We start from the raw sequence: 22163 nt of genomic DNA on the forward strand, positions 1-22163 counted from the left end.
TAGGAGAGCATATACACATTTTATCAACACGCTAAACCGTCGTCTACCGTTAGTTTTTTTTGCCTGTATTTTCATTTCAAATGTTTACCTGCAAATTAAAAGCGGTCGTAAAAAGTAAATTAACCAAGAAGTTTGAAGAAAATATAATTTTACTTTATTCCATACAAAACGTGCATAATGATTTCATGTTAAATGTTAACTAGCTTTCAGACAACAGAACTACAATTACATTTACGCATTTGTCAGACGGTTTTATCCAAAGCGACTTACATTCCATTATACTAGGCATTTGTTTCTGACTATGTACAAACCCCTGTGATCGAACCCACGACAGGGCCGTTGCTTGCGCCATGCTCCTCTGACCACTGCGCCACCTGAAAGCTTTACAGTTTGTAAAATGTTTCACTGCCATAAATTGAAGTGAATAAGTTGTTGATTAAGTCGCCAGTAACAGAAATCTCCAATCCTTTGAAAATTATGTCTTAATATAGCCTACTGACAATTCACCCCTAAACATTTTGTATAATCTGCACATGAATGTCACCAGGATGGCCAAGTGGTTATGGCGTTGATAAAATCTCGAGTGTTCGCGTGGTTTCGAACCCCACTCCTGGTATAATCGTAATTCAGGATCCCTGAATTAAACATATCGACACGTCAAAAAATTGGCGCAAAGTCACATTCATAGTAACATCCTCTGATTCACTGTGAAGGTTCTTTAATAGTAACAATACATCGTTCTCTAACCATGACATTCATATACAAATTCAAATGAGTTACTTCTTAACATTTTAAATATTAATATACATTTAAACATTACTATATTTAAATTTGTCATTAGATCAACAGCTGTAAATTCAAGCCGCCGTGCACCAGCAGGACGGAATGTTTCAATGCAACTCAACTGGAATGTACCATAAATGTTCCGAGGGACAACAATATAAACAATCCCAGTACTTTACGAAATGTTTTATACACGTACACGTTATATACGATCGAACGTTTTATCAAACCACACAGAAACACAATTTAGTTGTGGGACCATACAAACTGTATTATAAAGCATCGTGTGGATAAGTTTGCGTGTAACACACCCCTCTGTCGGCTATAAGTTCATGTTACCCGGCTCTCACGTTCTCTTTTCTGTAACGAGGAATCCAGCGGAGAAGTTGAATTCGAAACCGCTTGTCACTTATCAAACTTTTCAAAAGTAAGTAAAACTTGGCATTTATCGCAACGACAGAGTTAAATACACGGCGGTTATATCGCGATACCACGGGTGTTCAGATGTTCATGTTGCGCCACGTGGCGGAGTGTAAAACTCACCAGAGTTTAATCCGGTGCAGCATTTCAAGAAGTTTCGATGTGAGCTTGATCACACTTTCTCAATGCACCCGCATTACGATTTATATTTTTAGTCTTCTTAGTTTAAATGGAGACATGCTCACTTTGGATGGTCTAAGATAACGCATTACAGTTGAACTTTATAAAACGTACAACGATAGTTGAGACTGACAGCACGTGCGGTATTAGGTTTACAGTTCATAAACAGATCTGAGAAAGTGTCACATCATCCTGAACTGCTTGTCTCTGGATGCTCTTGTTAAAAATCCACCAGAGAAATGATAATGGATTTAATGGCAATAATGGGAACTGTATTGTTTTTGAGGCTATATACATTCAAAAATTAGCTTTGTGTCATTTGGTGACAACAGTTAATATGTAGTGTAACTAACATAATCTCTTTTACCATTACATTAAACTTGTTATCATGAAAAAATGGTAATGTGGAAATTAAACCGTACCATGGTAATACCGTCTGATACACCCTAATCATTTTTGTAAATGTGGGTAGGTCTAGCATATCTTAATTGTTAAACACCCATTGTTCAAGGAAAAGTGAAAATCCGCTGTCATCTTTATATTCTCAAAATACTGGTGAGTGTCAAAATGCCCCATATGGTATGTTTTTGTATTACGCCTCTGTATTTGTGTAACCCATGCAAGCGATTTGTATGGTCATTGTGATTACTTTCTGTTTACAACAATATAAATGAATATTCTAGGTTATTTTAAAGGGGTTGTAGTGGCATCTAGTGGTGAAGTTACGAATTGCAACCAACCGCTCACTCCAGAATTGCAACCAACCGCTTACTGCGGAGTCCGAGAGCGGATTGAAGGGCTCGAATGACAAGGCTAAAACAAATGTTAAACATTAGTTTTAGATGTAATGCAATGTGTACATGATTTAAGATTCAAAAACTAAGTATTTTCCACATTGCATGTTTGTATCTCCTCTTTGCTCCACCTCTCTGAAACTCATGGCTCTGAAAAGCGAGGTGTGCTATGATTGGCCAGTTAACCGGTGCGTACTGATTGGTCGAATGCTGCAAGCATGTGACGGAAATGTAATTCCTCTTACCATATTTGGAACATCGGGTTCCAAAGCAATTGTACTGACAGGTACACCCACCTTACTTGTGTGTTCCTTTGGGAGGTCTTCGTCCAATCATACCACACACTGACTAGATGTGTGGGGGATGTGGTAACACAAGGTGTTTCAGGCAGGTCTGGGTGAGCATTCGCTTTTAGATAGAATCTTTTGTTCTCACACTTAAATTTTGCAATTTTATGTGTCTAATACATGCATGGGCAACTTATAATACACCAACTACACAGAAAAACATGTATTCGCGCAATAGGATCCCTTTAAGATTTCATATTAGTTTCACTTTTTTCCCGAATGTGACACACTGGACCTTTAAATCTCATGTCTGTGTGGTTGATTTGTGCTATCTCTGTCACTTCAGTCTCATGCCAATTCATGAAAAGTTGAGTTATGATTTTACAAAAGCACATAACCTTATGATTCACAGATGTAATTTTGAAAATAACCAATAATATTCATTTTACAATTTGTAACAGTTTGCACAATTATGTATATGACAAAATTTGTACTCTATGCCTGTAAATATATATATATTTGTGTGTATGTGTTTTGCTCAAACTGATGTTATTGGTGGCTTTATTGTTTTGGGTTTTAAAGGGGTAAAATCATTTTTTTGCTAGGATTTTGTGAAACTGTTGCACTTGACGTCACTCGCTAATTGGCATATTTGTTATGTCATCATTTATACATATTTAATACTGCGTTCAAGACAGTTCGGAAATTGGATAATCTCAATGCATATGTGGATGTTAAATCTGGATTTACTAACATTAAAAGTATTTTGTAACATTAATGCTATTAATAATTTCGAAGCATTAAAACATTTGCTGCGTCTTGCATACTATCTACATACTATACATCATAGTATGCTGAAATTAGTAATCTCAAAGAACCCAAAGGGTCGACTGTTTCCGGTGAAAATTCGAAGTGTGAATCCATGGACACTTAACGGCTGATATTACAGGTGACGCTCCACTTCATTTATCAAATTTAAAAAATATGTTTCGCTAAATTAATAAATGAAGCATACAGTAAATAGGGCTGCAACAAACGATTATTTTGATAGATCAATTGACTAATCGACTATTATTTCAATTACTAATCAGTACGTTTTTAATGATTATTCACCTTTTGCAACTAGTTAAAATATTGAGTTATAGATAATTTACGTAATGAATAAAATCAAATCAGCTTTTGAAATTAGCTTTAATGAACTTGAACCAACTGTTTACTCTCTTTAAGTTTGCTGATTCTGTCCAACTCGAATCCCACAAATACTCTCTCTCTAGAAACTTTTAAATACAAATAAAAATAAATAAATCCGGTACATTAAAGGCAAATTTGTTTTAAATTTAAACAAATCTCTTGACAGAAGCATTAAGCAGCATATAAATGAAAACAGTTCAGTTTAACTCTATCCCCGTCAGCCTTTTAAAACAAAAGTTGCCAGCCTACGCCAGCGATTTTCTACATTTTAACCAAACTTTGATTGCTCACACTACCTTTTCTGTAAAGAATATATGGACAAACAATATGTCCAATGAAAGAACACAGTCTCTGCTTTCAAACAAAGGAAACCGGGGAACCGTTTATTTTTAAACGACGAGATAAATCATCAATCATGTCGGTGAAAGAGTAAATGAAAAAGAAAATATTTTAAAATAAAGTCAAGATATAAGACTCCTATCACTTAACTTCCCTCTCTTATAAGGATTTTCCGCTCATGTAATACCTAATAGTGTTATAATAATCAAAAAAGGCTTGACTTTTAAATTCGATCAAAGCTTTTTACTTTGCAAAACAAAAAATAACATAACTGTAATCATATGATTATTGTTGTTATTATCATTACTGTTATTATTGCATTCTCTCATAAAAAGATTTACCGCTAAGTTAGTTAGTAAGATTGAGAACACTCGCCTCTCTTCTGCTCATTCTCCGGGATGTTTCCTTTTAAATACTCCAGCATGCAGGTTGTGGTGCAGTGAATGGCAAGTTCCGCCTTGCTTGCATTAGGCCTACACAACCGTATTTTGTCGTTTTCAATTTGGTAAAGCTTTCCCACACTTTACTTGTTCGCATTAGTTTGTACTAGGGCTGCACGATATTGAAAAAAACGTACATTGCGATTATTTTTTTCTTCTGCGATATATATTGCGATGTGTAGAAATACAGAACTGCTTGGAACCCTTCGCATATGGTGTAACACTGGCAAACGCATCCGAAATAGTTTTTTGCTTTGGACGGCAATCAGATCTGGCTTTGCACTCGTCATACAGAGCTCTGTGGTGCCGACTTAAATGATCAAACAAATTAGTTGTGTTTCCGCGTGTTGTGCACGGCACTCCCGACAAAGTACCTGTTATTGGTCAACATCATCCTTTCTGTATCCAAAATATTTCCAAATAATTGACGATGCGCTTCTTTTTGCGACCAAGTCGTCCATTTCGGTGCTTTTCTCCCGTTCCTCGCTCATTTCGTCATGCGCACGCATGCAAAGGCTGCGTGTCAAAAACTTGAAGCTACAACATGTGCTTTGTAAAAAAAAAATGAATAAATCAGAATTCATTACTTTATATCAGGCAAATATATGCACCTCGTGCATTCGGGAAGGCTGCGTTACACTCTAGTGCTACAGTGCCGTAGCAGTCAAATTGTGATATTGCAGGCCCTTAAATTAATTCACATAATCAAACGACTACTCGACAACAAGAATATTTGTCGACAATGTCGACTAATCGTTTCAGCCCTAACAGTAAACCATACATACAAAATAAGAAATGAATAAATACTTAAATGCATGGAAGAGCTTTATTTTGAAGTACTTGATAATTAAGGGTCTAGGCAACTACGGCCACTTCCATTTCTTATTTGTACAGTTTTGCTTATAGGGCTGAAACAATTAGTCGACATTGTCGACAACGTCAATAATAAAAAATTGTGCACAAATATTCTTGTTGTCGAGTAGTCGTTTGATTACGTGACATAATATAAGGGCCTGCAATATCACAATTTGACCGCTACGGAGCCGTAGAGCTAGAGTGTAATGCAGCTTTCCCGAATGCTATCGCAGTAGAAGGACACGCAGCGAAAATTATGTTGGAGTACAAACGAATGCGAACAAGTGTGTGAAAGCTTTATCAAATTGAAACAGAAAACGCAGTTGTGTGAAATGCATTCATTACATCCATCATTGGACATATTGTTTGTCCATATATTTTTTACAGAAAATGTACTGTGAGCCATTAAAGTTTGGGGAATATGTAATATATTTATTTTTATTTGTATTAAAAAGTTTGAAGAGAGTATTTGTGTGATTCGAGTTGGACAGAATCAGCAAACTTAAGCCTGGCTCAGACTACAGGAGTTTTAAAATCCTGACAGATTTTAAATCTGGTTGCAGCTCACACATAAGGAGAATCTTATCAGATTCTCTTATGTAAAATCTTAAACCTTGCATTACATCTACATTTGAATCTCTTTTTCAAGCACTACAAAAATAGGTTTGCCCTTTGTAAACTTGCATTTATGAATGTGAAATGTTTAGAGAAGAAACGTTGGGGGTAAAGTTGTGTTTATGAATAAGACTAAATGTAGCGAGTGCAAAAATAAAAATTAATTGATTGGATTTTTTTATTTCATAATTGCACATCAAAATACATTTTGTAGTGTATTTCCACGATAGATGAAGGAAATGCAGCGGCTATGCAAAAGGTCTTGAGTGTGTAACTGTACCCGTTTAACTGTACTACGGCTTATCCGCGGTGAAAAGCAGATGTTTCGGTAGCAATTCAAAAGTAAGGGATTTATACGTTATTGTAGCAAAACTGTAGCAAGGTGTGTAACATTCAATACTGGAATTCTGTGTCTTTGACGCGCTCTGAATGATTCTCTGTCTGTCAGTCCAAAGCCGCTGAGACGTATTTTAATCAGGTGATGCTATAATGCTTTTTTGCTAGGGCTGAAGTTATGACTGTGCTTTAGGCGAGCCGCTTAAGTTTAATGTTAATAAATAACGGAAGAAAACAATTGTCGCAGCCAAACTAAGATGAATGCCAATGTGATTATAAGATAAAAACAAACACATGAACGCATGTTATATGTGCGCATATAGATAAATATCAATCGGTTGACCGAAACTACAAGCTGCTTGTTAGCAGTTAATTAACGCGGTACATTTAAAACCGACGTGAGTTCTCCCTGCAGCTCTTGTTCTTATCTGTGTGGTTGTGGTATGTTTTTGAGGATACATTATAAAGACGATCCTCCATCTCCGCTGTACAACGTACCCTTGCAGAAGCTTTACCTCCGTCACTTGTTGATGTGTCTCTCATTGGCTGTAGCGAAAGCACCAACGTCATCAGCCCGATCTACAATCCTAAATATCAAACATGTTTGATTTGATCGGGGCGGCTAAGATTTCTCTCGGATCAGATCGGGAGTTCTAAGAAACAGTATGCAAACGGTGGTGAGGAACACAAAACTCCCATCGAGAAAAAAAACTCGGGGGAACCCGGGCCCAACCAGGGGATTCCAGTTCCCCTCTGGCAAAAGCTGCTGCCTCTGCACAAGCTCAACAGTGCTTGCACAACAAGCCTTAATAAAATATAAAAATTAAGGATTTAAGATTATCATTATCAATCTAATAGCATTTTAAATGTTGTAGGAAAAATAAAGTTGTCGCGTCCTTTATCCAGCTCTATCCTCTTAGCTCTTTTCAGGTCACCGCTTCCCATTCTCAGCTCTGCCATCAGGTCTGGGCATGAACTGCATCCTGCGGTAACCTTGGAACAAAAAAAGACAAGACTGGCTGAGAGTAGAGTACTGTTCTGCACTCTTTGATGCAACAAGTACATCATTTGTTGTTGGATGTGTTCCTGGTTCCGGTTGATCTAAATAATGCAGCCTAAATCCTTTGAGGATTAATATTATGGAGGTATAATGTATGCAAGATTAAAAAGATGAGTCTTTAGTCTAGATTTAAACTGACAGAGTGTGTCTGCCTCCCGGACCGTGCAGGGAAGAATATTCCAAAGTTTAGGCGCTAGATAAGAAAAGGATCTACCACCTGCACTCGATTTTGAAATTCTAGGTATTACCAACTGACAGGACGCCTGAGAGCGTAATGTACGTGGAGGTCTGTAATACAATAGAAGTTCATTCAAATACAGCGGGGCTAGACCATGTAGGGCTTTATAGGTAATAAGCATGATCTTAAAGTTAATGCGATGCTTTATAGGTAACCAGTGCAAGGTTGACAGAACCGGGGTTATATGCTCATACTTTTAATGATATACTTCATATCAACTAAAGATAATTATGGCATCTATTACAACTAAATTACTTTCCACACATCAACAGATGATAACATTGTTTATTCAAAGTCCGCACACTGCATTTTGATTTACTTGAGCCCTTTGAATTCAAATGGATTTTAATTAGTTATATCGTTATCGTACTAGTGAAATGTTCAACGTTATCTTTGTAATATAGTTAACGTCCTTTGTTTGTATGGGCCTTGGGTCATTTTATTTAAATTCGCAATTAGTGTCAACACGCTCTGAATTGCATCACGTTTAACAATTTTTTGGAAGCGTTTTTATTATACAGTTCATGTGAATCATCAAAGCAAGAATTGTTGCATTGCACATTCATACAGAACAGTATCTAAGTTGTGGCGATTTGATATGATGTTTGACCATGCGTTTCAGATGTTTGGAAAACGTTGGCTTTCGGAAAAATGCCTCCTTGGGAATTCCGGAGCACAACTAGTAAATCAATAATGGTGTAACCAATAAATGACCATGAGATGCAAATTAAAATTCATTAAAAAAATGATCTTTTCCCCGTTTGTGTCTTGTTCTTAGCATTGCAATGAGCGCACTTCAGGGACTTGCCCAGGAGAAGATCTGGTTTGACAAGTCCAGATATGATGAGGCCGAGCGGAGTTTCTATGAGGGGGACAACGGCATAGAACAGACTCCACAGGTACTGCCCCCTAGTGATCTGGATGTCAAACCACACTAATGTCTAAAATGTGCTCATTACTATTCTCTCACAAATCGAGATCTGTCATATTTTCAATGAATGACGATGACAAAATCTTTGTGTGTTTCTGTAACGTCATTGGTAAAGCATTGTGTAAGATCATGGGTTTGATTCAGTCACACAAATGAAAACAGTCACACATGCTTATAAAAATGTATTCTTGGAATGCACTGTAAGTTGCCTGAGATAAAAGCGTCTGCCAAATCCATAAATTTAAATGAAATGGTGTTTAAAGAGTTGTTTACCGTGAATACCTGTTTACACAGCTGCTGTACGTCTATCTGCGGTGTGTTTTTCCAAGTGTCTGCCACACACCTGCTTTCCCTTACCTCACTCACCCATATGGCAAATATTCTGCACTGACAGTGCTTGTGTGTATCTGTGTATGTTTGTGTGCTTGCTTGCATTCTCACTCTCTGCCTCTTGCTGGTTTGTTTGACACGGGATTTCTTTACCCCGCTGTATTCTTTCAGGAGAAGGAAGCTAGTGCCATCCTGCAGGACATTGCTAAAGCCCGAGAGAATATCCAGAAATCCCTATCCGGAGTGAGTACTACCTCCATAACCACCAGATGAAATCCTATCTCAGTCTGAGCTCTAGGTATTATTTTTGTATCATGCTCGGCATAGTGAATCTGTTCCGTAAACTTCCAGTAAATCATTTTTTATGTATATGCATGGAGATGAATCTTATTTATTGATGTTCAGTAACTGCTTTCAAACTGCATTTACTGAAGGGACACTGTAAGTTGCTTTGGATATAGGTGAATGCCAAATGCATAAATAATATGAAATGTAGAATAATTATTGGTCAAAAATATATTGCATTGATTTGAATGACAAAAAAAAGTTTCAATACAAGTCTGAATCATAAATGAGGGACGAAGTACCCTTGAACTTTATAATGCTGGTTTTGTCCTTTTTGTGTAAAATCTTCTACATCAAAGCATATAAATAAGATATGTGTGTCATAATGTGACTCTTAGCTATGGATCAATATGATGATCAATATGGATCAATATGATGTACATAAAATCAGATGATAAAAAAACAAAAATTTTGAGATGGTGCTGATCTGTGACGAATGATGCTCGATGGTCTGTATTTTGCATTATAGAGCAAGTGAATCTCTGTCGGAATGGGTCTGACTTTGCATCAAAACATGTAAATGATCTGTGATCATAAAATATGCAAACCATTTTTAGACCGAGGGAGTTTTTGAACAGACCTTTATGTCCAAGATTTTTTTTTTTTTAATGATCCTATAAAATTTGTTTCTCATTTGGCCCAAACATTGATCATCAAATCTGGAAAGGGGAAACGATTTCGAAACGGTTACAATAATATATATTTTGAACAAAATTGGGTTTTTAAAAGCACTAGCACACAAAACATTTGTCCATCATGAAACAGTAGGGAACTTCAGAAATGATAGAGAGACGCAGCAGGAATCAGTTTATTTAATTCTTCCTATTTCAATAAACATTTGCATGAATGTACGTATTTATTGTCTTGGAACCAGAAATAATTTAAGAATATTTTATGTAATACATGATCCCAAAAGCGCTTACCTGATTGTCCTGTAATGCTGGCGGGTTTAACTTGTTCTCATTTTTAACAATGAACTCACTTCTGTGTCTGCTTGCGTCTGCGAACATCTGTGTGTGTGTTAAGCAGTTGCATAAGGATTCGATTTGCGTGTTTGTGGTTGACGCTCTTGTTGCTTTTGCAGGTTTCTAGCACAAAACCACATGGCTGATGTAAACACAACCCACATGAAAAATACTGTTGGTAAATCTATTGTAGTATGCTGAAGTATATGACAATAATTACTAAACAGTATTCTGTAGTTGTACCTGTTCGTTTTAGAGACGCTGTAGATTTACTATGGTAAACACTGTGGTATCTAGTAATTTATTACAGGTTATTGTACAAAAAGTATAAAACAATTTATCTGGGATGTTAACCTTTTTTTTGGCCTGCTTATTTTTTGGGGCACTGTATTTGCACAGATATACTTCGTATCAGTGTGTTTTTACCTTGGATGTGAGATCACTCCATAACAACGATGACAAGATTTATCTTTCAGGGAGATCCCTACTTTAAGTTGAATGCAAAGAACAAGAATAAATGCATCAGAGAATCTTTCTTTGGGCTTGAGTTTCTGTTATATCACAGTTGCGTTTTCTTATTGTGTTGCTGAAATGTGAATCTCTCAGGTCAAGACTGCACTGCAGGCTTGTAAAGGACACGCTCGCTCTCAGAAACCCAGAGAGAGGAAGACTGTAAGTGATGCGGGGCGGGAAACTCCAAACCTGTGTGAAGAGCATGTGACTGAGGAGCAAAGACTTTTCACTGCTTGACATTGAGTTCAGTCGGGTTTCTCTGCGTGTGTGTTTGGTATTTTTTTTATTTTTACGTTTACATGTGAACATTATTATAATATACTGTAATCCATGACTTCACATACATGTTTACTTTGATCATCGTCATTCTTTTTACAAGTATGAATATGTGTTTCTTAGTTGACATACTAAACAAGTCCCAATTTCAGCGGTTTTCTGTTTTTTTCGTTGTTTGATCAGTGTGTTGTGTTAACTTTCTGAAATCTCAAATCTGTTTTTGAATGTGTGGCAGCTTTGAGAAAACGTGACCGTTTCATTCATATCATAACATATTCTGAAATATTCAAATGCTTTCCCGTGGGTTTATTTTAGGTTGTTTAACCTTTTGTTTGGCGCCGCATGCGTGTGTTGGCAGTCGACTTTTATGAGATGTTTTTGCTTTTCATACATAACTAATCCAGTTTTCTTAATCTGAATTGCAGAGTCAAAATGCCAGTAAATCTGAAGATCAGAGTGAAGTCATCTCTCGCATGAAGAGCCTGGAACTGGACAACAAGAATTTGCACAAAGGTATGTCTCTGTTTGAAATAAATATTTTTATGTATTTCAGTTGTTTGTATTTCAATTGTAATTTTTATATTAAGATCTATTTGACTCACTCGGCTTTGTAAGGCAGTATTTTTTTAAAGCGGTGATGAAACAAGATTTATTGTGAAAGTTGCTACAATACAAATACATTCAATAAAAAAAAAACTTAAGGCTCCAGATCCACCAAGGTGCTTTTATGCGACTGAAAACGACAGGCGCTAGTCCAAAACGCTGGCTGCAGGCACTTGATTGTCGTTTTTCAAGCATAACTTGTGATCATTGGTTACTATTATATGTTGAGCGTGAAAAAAAATAAAAGAACACCAGCTGTGGACGCAGCCCACCTAATACATATAAACAAATAGATGGATGTGTATTTTACAACGGGCGGTCCTCACAAAAAAGGTGGTGGTCCTTGTCATCATAAAGTTTGAAAACACTGACGTAGTACCTTATTTTTATTCAAGCTTATTGTTTGATGTTATTGTGTTCTTGTATGGCTCTTGTTTTATGTATAATGCTTTGGCAATATTGGAAGTGCCCAATCGTGCCATTAAACTACTTGTAAAGTGAAATGAAATTGAGAAAGAGGGCATGAACTGAGATTGAAGGTTTGTGTTAGGTATTACAGATCACTTTTCATTTCTATCCGTGTAAATCAGATGCTATATACAGTAGGTAAAATAACTTGAAAATTAGCCAAAATATTTACATGTTCCTTAGAAAATTCTACGTGAAGATGGATGCCTAAATGTCCAGTTGTGCGTATCATTGTAAAAAGTAATGCAGTGTTTGTATTTTTTAGTGGTGGATGATCTCAGAGCCATGCTGTCCAAGCTAGAATCCAGAATGGCCGTGCTGGAGAAAAGCCAAGGGCCTGCTAAAAAAACAGCTCCCATCGCCAAGGTACAGTACATCTCATCTTTAACCTGCTGGAAGACATCGAGGCTGTTATTGTGTTTTCTTTTATAAATTATACATATAAATATATATATGTATATGTATAATTTTTTTATTTTATTTTTTACTTTTATATAATTATATTAAGCTTTTGACTGTTTTATTTAAAGGCTGCTCCCATCCAGAAGCCCAAGGTTGCAGAACAAAACGGTGCTGATGACGATGATGACATTGACCTTTTTGGCAGCGATGAGGAAGATGAGGAGGCAGAGCGCATCAAAGCCGAGAGAGTTACGGAGTATGCAGCGAGGAAGTCCAAGAAACCCGCCCTCATCGCCAAATCCTCCATTCTATTGGACGTCAAACCTGTATGAATCCTTAAACAAACTGAATCTTGAGTGTGTAATGTTTAATTCTTTTCTGATCTGTTAATACATCATCTTTTATGAATTAGTGGGATGATGAGACCGAAATGAGCAAGCTGGAGGAGTGTGTACGCTCCATACAGATGGACGGCCTCCTGTGGGGAGCTTCTAAACTGGTTCCCGTCGGCTACGGCATCAAAAAGCTCCAGATTGGCTGTGTGGTTGAAGATGATAAAGTTGGAACGGACATTCTGGAAGAGGAGATTACAAAGTTTGAGGATTATGTAAGTAGAGAATGTATTTGGAATATTTTTACAAAAAATATAATAATTTTATTATATATATATTTTTTTTTTTCTTAAATTAATGCAAAATGAAATGTACCGAAACTTTTAACTTTAAAACAGCCTTTATGCAAAATAATTCATAATATATTTTTTTGTATTGATATATTTTTCATTTATATTGAATGAATACAAAATTTTAAAACATATTTTCTGTTCAATATTTAATAATATAATATATTTACTTTTATATATAATTTTTTTATTTATAAATTAATAAGAAATATAAATAAAAATTAAACCCCCCAAAAAATTATTTTTTATTAAATAATGCAAAATCAAATGTACCAAAAATTATCATTTTAAAACATGCTTTATGCACAGTATTTTAGTATATAATGCAAATTCATGAATGCCTCTCCTTGAACTGCCACCTTACCGTGGTGGAGGGGTTTGAGTACCCGAAAGACCCTAGGAGCTATGTTGTCTGGGGCTATATGTCCCTGGTAGGGTCTCCCAAGGCAAACAGGTCCTAGGCTATGGGTCAGACTAAGAGCGGTTCAAAAAACCCTTATGATGGCGACAAATTCGAGGACCGTGACGTTGCCCGGGATGGCGCAGCCGGGGCCCCACCCTGGAGCCAGGCCAGGGGTTGCTTATTGTTGCTTATCCCCGAACCCGGTGGTGGACACCAGAAGTAAGGGATGCCGTCAAGCTGAAGAAGGAGTCCTATCGGGCCTGGCTGGCTTGTGGGACTCCCGAGGCAGCTGACAGGTACCGACAGGCCAAGCGGACTGCAGCCCAGGTGGTTGGGGAGACAAAAACTCGGACCTCGGAGGAGTTCGGTGAGGCCATGGAGAAAGTCTATCGGTCGGCCTCGAAGATATTCTGGCAAACCGTCCGGCGCCTCAGGAGGGGGAAGCAGTGCCCTGCCAACGCTGTTTACAATGGAGGGGGGCAGCTGTTGACCTCGACCGGGGATATCATCGGGCGGTGGAAGGAATACTTCGAGGATCTCCTCAATTCTTCCGTCACGTCTTCCATTGAGGAAGCAGAGGCCGAGGGCTCGGAGGCGGACTCGCCTATCACCCGGGCTGAAGTCACCGAGGTAGTCAAGAAACTCCTCGGTGGATGAGATCCGCCCTGAGTACCTCAAGTCTCTGGATGTTGTGGAGCTGTCTTGGCTGACACGCCTCTGCAGCATCACGTGGCGGTCGGGGACAGTGCCCTTGGACTGGAAGACCGGGGTGGTGGTCCCTCTTTTTAAGAAGGGGGACCGGAGGGTGTGCTCCAACTATCGGGGATCACACTTCTCAGCCTCCCCGGGAAAGTCTATGCCAGGGTACTGGAGAGGAGAATCCGGCCGATGGTAGAACCTCGGATTCAGGAGGAACAGTGTGGTTTCGTCCCGGTCGTGGAACACTGGACCAGCTCTATACTCTCTCCAGGGTGCTGTAGGGTTCATGGGAGTTTGCCCAACCAATCCACATGTGTTTTGTGGATTTGGAGAAGGCATTCGACTGTGTCCCTCGCGGCATCTTGTCGAGGGTGCTCCGGGAGTATGGGATTCGGGACCCTTTGCTGAGGGCTCCCTGTACGACCGGAGCAGGAGCTTGGTTCGCATTGCCGGCAGCAAGTCAAACTTGTTCCCGGTGCATGTTGGACTCTGGAATAATTTTTATGGACAGAATTTCTAGGCGCAGCCAGGGGCCGGAGGGCGTCGGGTTTGGGAACCACACAATTTCATCTCTGCTCTTTGCGGATGATGTCATCGTGCTGGCCCCATCAGACCAGGACCTCCAGCATGCACTGGGACGGTTTGCAGCCGAGTTTGAAGCGGCTTGGATGAGAATCAGCACCCCCAAATCTGAGGCCATGGTTCTCAGTCGGAAAAGGGTGGCTTGTTCACTTCAGGTAGGTGGAGAGTTCCTGCCTCAAGTGGAGGAGTTCAAGTATCTGGGGGACTTGTTCACGAGTGAGGGAAGGATGGAACGGTAGATTGACAGACGGATCGGTGCAGCTTCTGCAGTAATGCGGTCGCTGTACCGGTCTGTCGTGGTGAAGAAGGAGCTGAGCCGCATTGCGTACCTCTCGATTTACCGGTCAATCTACGTTCCCACTCTCACCTATGGTCATGAGCTGTGGGTCATGACCGAAAGGACAAGATCCCGGATACAGGTGGCCGAAATGAGCTTTCTCCGCAGGGTGGCCGGGCGATCCCTAAGAGATAGGGTGAGAAGCTCGGTCACTCGGGAGGAGCTCAGAGTAGATCCGCTGCTCCTCCACATCGAGAGGGGTCAGCTGAGGTGGCTCGGGCATCTTTTCCGGATGCCCCCTGGACGCCTTCCGGGAAGGTGTTCCGGGCATGTCCCACCGGGAGAAGACCCCGGGGAAGACCTAGAACACGCTGGAGGGACTATGTCTCCCGGCTGGCCTGGGAACGCCTCGGTGTCCCCCCGGAAGAGCTCTCTAGGGAGAGGGAAGTCTGGGCATCCCTGCTTAGACTGCTGCCCCCGCGACCCGGCCCCGGATAAGCGGAAGAAAATGGATGGATGGATGGATGGATAATATGAATGCAAAATTAAATGTACCAAAAAATGAATTTCATTTATTATTTCTTAATTTGATGAATTTAATTTTTGGGTTTATTGTTACATGGTTTCTTGACGGATGTTGCTGTGCTTTACATTAGATTTTTCTCTTTGCTTCTTTCTAAAATAAATTTATTTCTCATCATGTTTTAGATCCAGAGTGTTGACATCGCTGCTTTCAACAAGATCTGAGCCCGTTACATCCAAAATCCACCTCACACTGGGTTACATCTGCTTTTATATTGCACGGTTACCAATAAACTGTTCAGCCACATGAACAAAACATCATGATAGTTGTCTGTCTTTATTTCAAGGTTTTTTATCTCATGGCATGCATGGATCTCCATCAAATATTTGATATTTAAAAATTTTATCACCCAAACATTGAACATATTGTACTCATTCTCATGTCGCTCCAAACACATGTTAGGGCAGCTAAACTTTTTCCTAAGCTATTCTTTAAAATTATAAATAAATTAGCAATTACAATACAATTACAATAGTAATGTCTTTCTACGCTGCAAAGCTGAATATTTGACAGAGTTTGAAAGTGGAACCCAATTCAACCCAGAATCCGGGGTAAAGCGGCTGAGTGAAGGTAGTCTGCTCTCGATGCAGTAACGTCATGGAGTCGTCTTCCATAGAAACACTATAGAAAGCCAAATGCACAGCCGTGTGATCCAGAAACACCCCAACTCTCTCTCTGGCACTGGGGTATGTATTTCTATCCTTGACTTATTGTGCTGGAACGAACACACAGAATCAGAAAACTCCAAACTCTAGGATTTGGTGTTGTGTCCCAGTTTTCCCTCTGGTTCTAATAATCTCTTTGTAGGAGATTCCGATGGAATATCCTCCATTGCCTCCCCACACCACCTCCCAGTAAGAGCGTCTGGCCAGACCCCTGGCGCACAGGACCTGAGCCCAGCTGTCGAACCTCTCGGGGTGATCCGGGTACGACTGCGGCTCGTATTCTGTCGTGACTTCTTTGTTTTCAGAAGAAAGAGGCAGGAAGGAGTTTGCAGTGTTGGGGTCTAACATTAAATCGGAGCTATCTATTGATTGAGAATTAGTTTGTTTATGGTCTAAACATTAAGTATTGGTGCTTTATAAAATTACTTTATAAATTTCAGTTTTTTTATGTTTCTTACTATTGTAGTCAATGGTGGCTAAGAACTGTTTGTTTACAAGCATTGTTCATTTTTGGGGGGTTGACCTTTAAATTTCGGTTTGGGTTTATCTTAGCTTACCATAAGAATGTGGTTTTATGATTTTCTAGTCGTCTTGCATCAGTGGTGAATGATATAAAATCAGGCTTACATTGTAAGAAGTCTCCTCTGGTCTTGGGTTTAGTTTGTAGTAAATGTTTATGTGCTGGAAAAGGTGAGCGAGTTCACATTAGATCAAATGTGTCTTTGATCATGAACATGCAAAGACAGGTCAGTTGATGTAGTTTCACTCACTCGCTGGTAGAGATAAAACAATACCTTAAGATAATACCTTATTCAATGTTCACCACTGAACTCTGTGAGTTTTCAGATGACCGTTCACGGTCTTCATCAACTGTAAATATAAAAGAGTCACGTGTGAGTTTATCACAGGTGTTTGTGTATCAACACAGTTAATGTTTGTTATCCAAAACCGGTTTTCTATGTGAAGATGTCGTTATGACTGCATAAAATATTGGACATCAATGCTGGGTCGACGCCCGATATCAGGAGGAGCACAGTGGCTCTGACAGTGCTACACACATGAACACAAAACAGCTGTGAACAGGAGGTGACAAATCCACACAATGATCTCTTATCAAGAATGATATTTTCTTTTCTTCACAGTCCAACCCTGACCAAAAACAGTTTATGTACAGTGCTTCTTAGATATAAAACAATTACATTTGAGTATACTTTAACTGGAAAAGTCTATATTTGGCCTTTACTTCTCAATCTTTTCATTGATGCTTAAAAGTAAAAGTATACTTGGCTTAAAGTTGTGCTTACTCTGTTGATTAGAGCATATTAAATACTTTTCCACACAATGCAATAAATAAAATGTTAAGTTCATTTTTACAACTACATAGAGTATACTTCAAAGTGTACTTTCATAAACAAAACATTTGCAGTATAATAAGTGCACTCACATATCGATAATATTTAAGAACACTTGTAGGTTAGTTGCAGTACACAAAAAACTTTAGTTAATAAGTTAATAAGTTTAATACTGGTACACTTTATACCTTGTTTTCTGTTAGCTCTTTATACTTTTGAAAACAAAAAAGTGGCCCAATTATGTCACAAATATTAAAATAGTTCTATAATAGAAGTATACTTGTACATTAGTGTAAGTATAGGCATACTTGAAAATTACGTTACTTGATAAAAGACATTTACTGTATGTAGAAGGAGCCAATATACTATTTTGTGTGGACTGAACAAAATCCGTCCAGAGCATTTTGCTAACAAAGCTTATTTTGTCAACTGGACTAAGATCATGTCAGCTCAACAAACACAAAAGTTCCCAGCATGCATCGTGTCATATTTAGGTTTTGAATCCAATTTTAAAAAAGGATTTCTGTTTTAGTGTTTGCTAACTTCATTTACGCAAATGCTAAGTTTCCTGTTGTATTAATTTAGAGTTGTTTTTTAAAGAATGATGTTTCATAAATGTCACCATGATTTATGTTTGTCTTTCTTGTGTTGAGGTCTTAGGGCATGATCCGGTCCTCATGCTCCTGAAAGTGGATTCAACACAAACTACTTGAGCAGTTACTGAGCCAGTGTTTTGGTCTGTCTTCTTTAGATTTATGTTAGATCATGTTTATAATGTAATGAAAAATAATAGAAGAAAACGTAATAATTTGGGTTGGATGGACATCAATTCATAGTTGAGTGAACTCACAATTTTGCTTATTGTTCAGTTATTTCAAGTTGGTTCAACAGATTTAGAGAAAATTTAGTTGAGTTAAAGTACTTGATCAAAAGTTGAGTAAACAAGAAAAATCTAGGGAAAAAAGGTTCCATGTTTTTTATTGTTGTGTGGTCTTATATTTTTTACGTTGAATGTGAGACTCTGAATCATTTACCTGTAGGAAATAGACGTGATCATTTGTGTTTGAGAGCTTCTCTAGAACGGCCTCCTCTCTCTGGTATTCAGTTATCTGTTGATTCAATCGCTCTAGAAGCTTCTCGGTCTGGCCTAAAACCTTCCTCTCCACACCTCTGATCATCTCTTTCACCTCCAAGTGTTTCTTTTCAATGGAGCGCAGCAGTCTGACGAAGATCTTCTCGCTGTCTTCTTCCACTGCTTGTGAAGAATGCTGTGTCGATGTGGAAGGGATACAGGTCAGTAAACTTAATGTTGGGTAAAATATGGACCGAGCATCTCTTTATCTCTGTTTGACAGAGATTTCAAACATCATTTTCATCTAGCTGCCTGTTGCCTGCGTAGATATTCTGATTCGCATACCTTGACGTATTTCACAATATCTCTGAGCTCCTTTTCTCTGTCTTTACACCTTTGCTTTGACATCTTCCAAGCTTCCTCCAGCCGTTTCTGTTTGAAAATCAAGTCAGATGTCGATCTGAATATGTTTAAATATGAATCACAATCTGTGCAGGTACCTGTTTCTCCATTCTTTCCTCCATCACTGAAACGACGTCGTGCCCCTTATGCCCATCCTTCAAGCACGAGCTACAAACGCACTGTTGGTCGGTGCGACAGTAAACGTCCTTCGGTTTATTATGACGTGAACAGATTATTTTCTGCGGCTGTCTCGTGATTTCATTGAACTGATGGGTTCTCCCCCGGTTCCTTTCGTTTTGAGCTTTCAGGTGGATTTCACAGTACGATGTCTGACATTTCACACAGGACATAACAGCTCTGTGTTTCTTTCCCACTCAAACGTCGCACTCGTCAACCACCACCTCACTGCGACTCTACTGAACTCCCGGTCTTCTCAGTTTCTCTACGATATCAGCCAGCATGGTGTTTCTGGAGAGAGCAGGTCTGGGGCTGAAGGTCCGTCTGCATTGAGGGCAACTGTACTCTTCTTTCAAATCACATTTTCTCCAGTAACCTTTAATGCACTCCATAAAGTAGCTGTGACCGCACGGTATAGTGACCGGCTCCCACAACACGTCCAGACACACCGAACAGCAGAACTGCTCTTTGTCCACAGATATGTTTGTGCCTGCCATGTTTTACCACAACTGTGGTTAAAAGAGAGTGAAACGACGGGTGGCCACAGAGACAGGACGGACACAATTGTTTGTGTGTGAAGCGGGCGTGGGCATTGTGCAGGTAGACACTTATCAGGTTTCAATGCAAAACAGCCCGAAGCAACCGATCGCACAAAAGAAATCCGGGGTACAATGTAGGTTTAAGCTCGTTTAACACGCAATAGATATTATATAAATGGCATATAGTGGTATGTGTATATAAAGTCATCAAAACTACACTTTAAAACAAAGATTTAGTCATATTTTTTCTGAATAAGATTCATGTTGCTCACTAAGATCATTTTGTTGAATGTACTTCAATTCTCAAGTTCTTCAACTTAACAAACATATTTTACATTTAACAAGAGTTTGAAAGTTCCCAGCAGGCCTTGCAACATAAACGTTAAATTCGCACCATGATTTAAATGGATTACTGTCTGGTTTTGGATCTGCAGTCATTGTCTTTTCGGTTGTATGGTTTGAAGTTCACGTATTTATTTAATAATGTTTGTTGATTTGTCATGATTGAACTTTGTGATAATATGTCCAAGTGCATGTGCGACTCGCGAGTGTCAAAGTGTATTTAACAGAATAGTATATTATTTAGGTGAATGTATTGTGTGTGTGAATTAATTTCAACCCTTTCACACAGAGTTCACTGTGATTACTTCAAACAAAAACAAAACACATGTCGCCCACAAGTATGCACTGAAAATGTCTTTGGAAAATGTGTAAAAAAAAAATTGTAAACGTTTTTTTAAAGTCCATATAGAAACGCACACAATTAAAAACAAATGAAAAGAATGACTTATAACATTCTTAAAAATGCATTCATTAAAGGGTTAACTTAAAATTTTGAGTTGGTTTGAAAAAACTTTTGAAAGTCTACTTCATTATGATGAGCAAAGCTTTTAAATGTATGATATGACACAAATTCAGCTATGAGAATTAAATATTGATCAATTCTATAATTCTTTTAAAAAAAACTTTAAATGACAATTCCAATGTTGGCTGCTTTTCCTTTCAACTCCCATTCATCTATTTTAAATAAATAAATGCATTTAAGTGTACTGTCTGCTCGACAGGTTGAGAATTTAGTGGTTTATTTGAAGAGCTCTTTTCCAAAACGCATTAAAGGCCAAATTTACTTACGCTGTGTACTAAACCTATTCACTGCTCCATCAATGTTTCATGCCAAATCGTTATATTTCCTTGTTTAAAATGTTCAACAAGATGCAGTTTCTTTCCAAAACGCTATAAGTGCCGAACCTGTTCTTAGCCTAATTGCGATATGTCCTCTCGACCAATCAGAATTTGCTCTTTAGTGTGTTATTTTTAAGTTATTTGAAACATGAAATTGAAAATATTTATTTTATTTTACTATTTAGTTTGTTACTATTTATTTTATTTGACTGTTATTTATTTCAACTATTTGCATTTATTTGATTTATATTAATTTATACTATGAGTCACTGATGTCATATGTTGCATGTTCTCTTAAAAACCCAACATTTTTCTGAAAAAAAGGATGGATTTGTAGCGTTTTGAAAAAAATGAAAAATAAACTTTGAATTTATTATCGACAATATTGTTGTTTCATTTAACAATCATTGTTTAACATGTTCAGACTGAGCCAACAAACCATTTTAACAGGATAAATTGAATATTAACAAAATGTATGGGTCTAGGTCATTTTCATGACAACTATTAAAATGGATTTATAGATCTGGGCTGTTCTTTTAAAAAAAGAACTCTTCATTTGTTCTCTGATAAAAAAAATTGTTGTGACTTTGGAGTTTGATGATTTAAAAACTTGAATCATATAATGAATGAGATTTTTTTTTCTTGGTGGTCTATATAATACAGTTTCATTGTTTTATTGAGGTCTAAAGCCCTTCAACTATCAATGTTCTTGAAAGTGTTTGTATTAACACTCATTTCTTGAATAAGTTGTTCTTGGCATGTAACAGAGTCAGATATCAGGCTTTCTACCAAATACTACTATTTTAAATGTATTAGAATTAGATGATAACATTTTATGCTGAAATTGCATTTCAGGTGTGTCCAAGTTCTACTGAAATAATCTTTATGAACAATGAGAAGGTCAAGATGAGTACATTGCATTATGGGATACAGGATTGTGTGCATTGGTGCATGTTGTAGATCATAAAAGTATTGTTGAAAAGAAAATTTAACTAAGGTCAGAGACGTTTGTGAGCAGGACATTATCAAATTCATCCTTGTTCTCATCAAGACCGATTTGTTGTAAGTTCCCTCACTGCACAAATGAAGGTGACATTGTTTCTCTATGTGTCGTCATGCAGCCTTCAGCAGTAATAAAACGTGAAACCAGAGATGTTTGAATTCATACAAAAACACC

The 22163-nt window shown here is 38.1% G+C and overlaps 2 protein-coding genes across 4 annotated transcripts; one reads left to right on the top strand and one right to left on the bottom strand.

Annotated features, from left to right (window-relative positions):
* Nucleotides 1-1054: 1054 nt before the first annotated feature.
* Nucleotides 1055-15857, top strand: eef1da (eukaryotic translation elongation factor 1 delta a (guanine nucleotide exchange protein)). 3 transcript variants are annotated; one of them, XM_056743536.1, is made up of 9 exons: nt 1055-1210; nt 8317-8437; nt 8971-9042; nt 10716-10781; nt 11324-11411; nt 12235-12335; nt 12500-12697; nt 12784-12978; nt 15723-15857. In XM_056743536.1, the coding sequence occupies exons 1-9, from the start codon at nt 1116-1118 to the stop codon at nt 15759-15761; spliced, it is 975 nt and encodes a 324-aa protein (XP_056599514.1). In that variant the 5' UTR covers nt 1055-1115; the 3' UTR covers nt 15762-15857. The 3 variants fall into 3 exon arrangements, with proteins under 3 accessions (XP_056599514.1, XP_056599515.1, XP_056599516.1); XM_056743537.1 differs by lacking the exon at nt 10716-10781; XM_056743538.1 differs by lacking the exons at nt 8971-9042; nt 10716-10781.
* Nucleotides 15858-16832: 975 nt separating this feature from the next.
* Nucleotides 16833-20154, bottom strand: ftr87 (finTRIM family, member 87). The gene is given in 5 exon segments (XM_056742914.1): nt 16833-16943; nt 17057-17132; nt 18649-18882; nt 19032-19118; nt 19187-20154. Coding segments are annotated over 4 exon segments (948 nt in total). The 5' UTR covers nt 19763-20154; the 3' UTR covers nt 16833-16943; nt 17057-17081.
* Between the last annotated feature and the right edge of the window lie 2009 nt (nt 20155-22163).

The sequence above is a fragment of the Triplophysa dalaica genome, chromosome 3 (genome assembly GCF_015846415.1).
Source record: "Triplophysa dalaica isolate WHDGS20190420 chromosome 3, ASM1584641v1, whole genome shotgun sequence".
Taxonomy (NCBI): domain Eukaryota; kingdom Metazoa; phylum Chordata; class Actinopteri; order Cypriniformes; family Nemacheilidae; genus Triplophysa; species Triplophysa dalaica.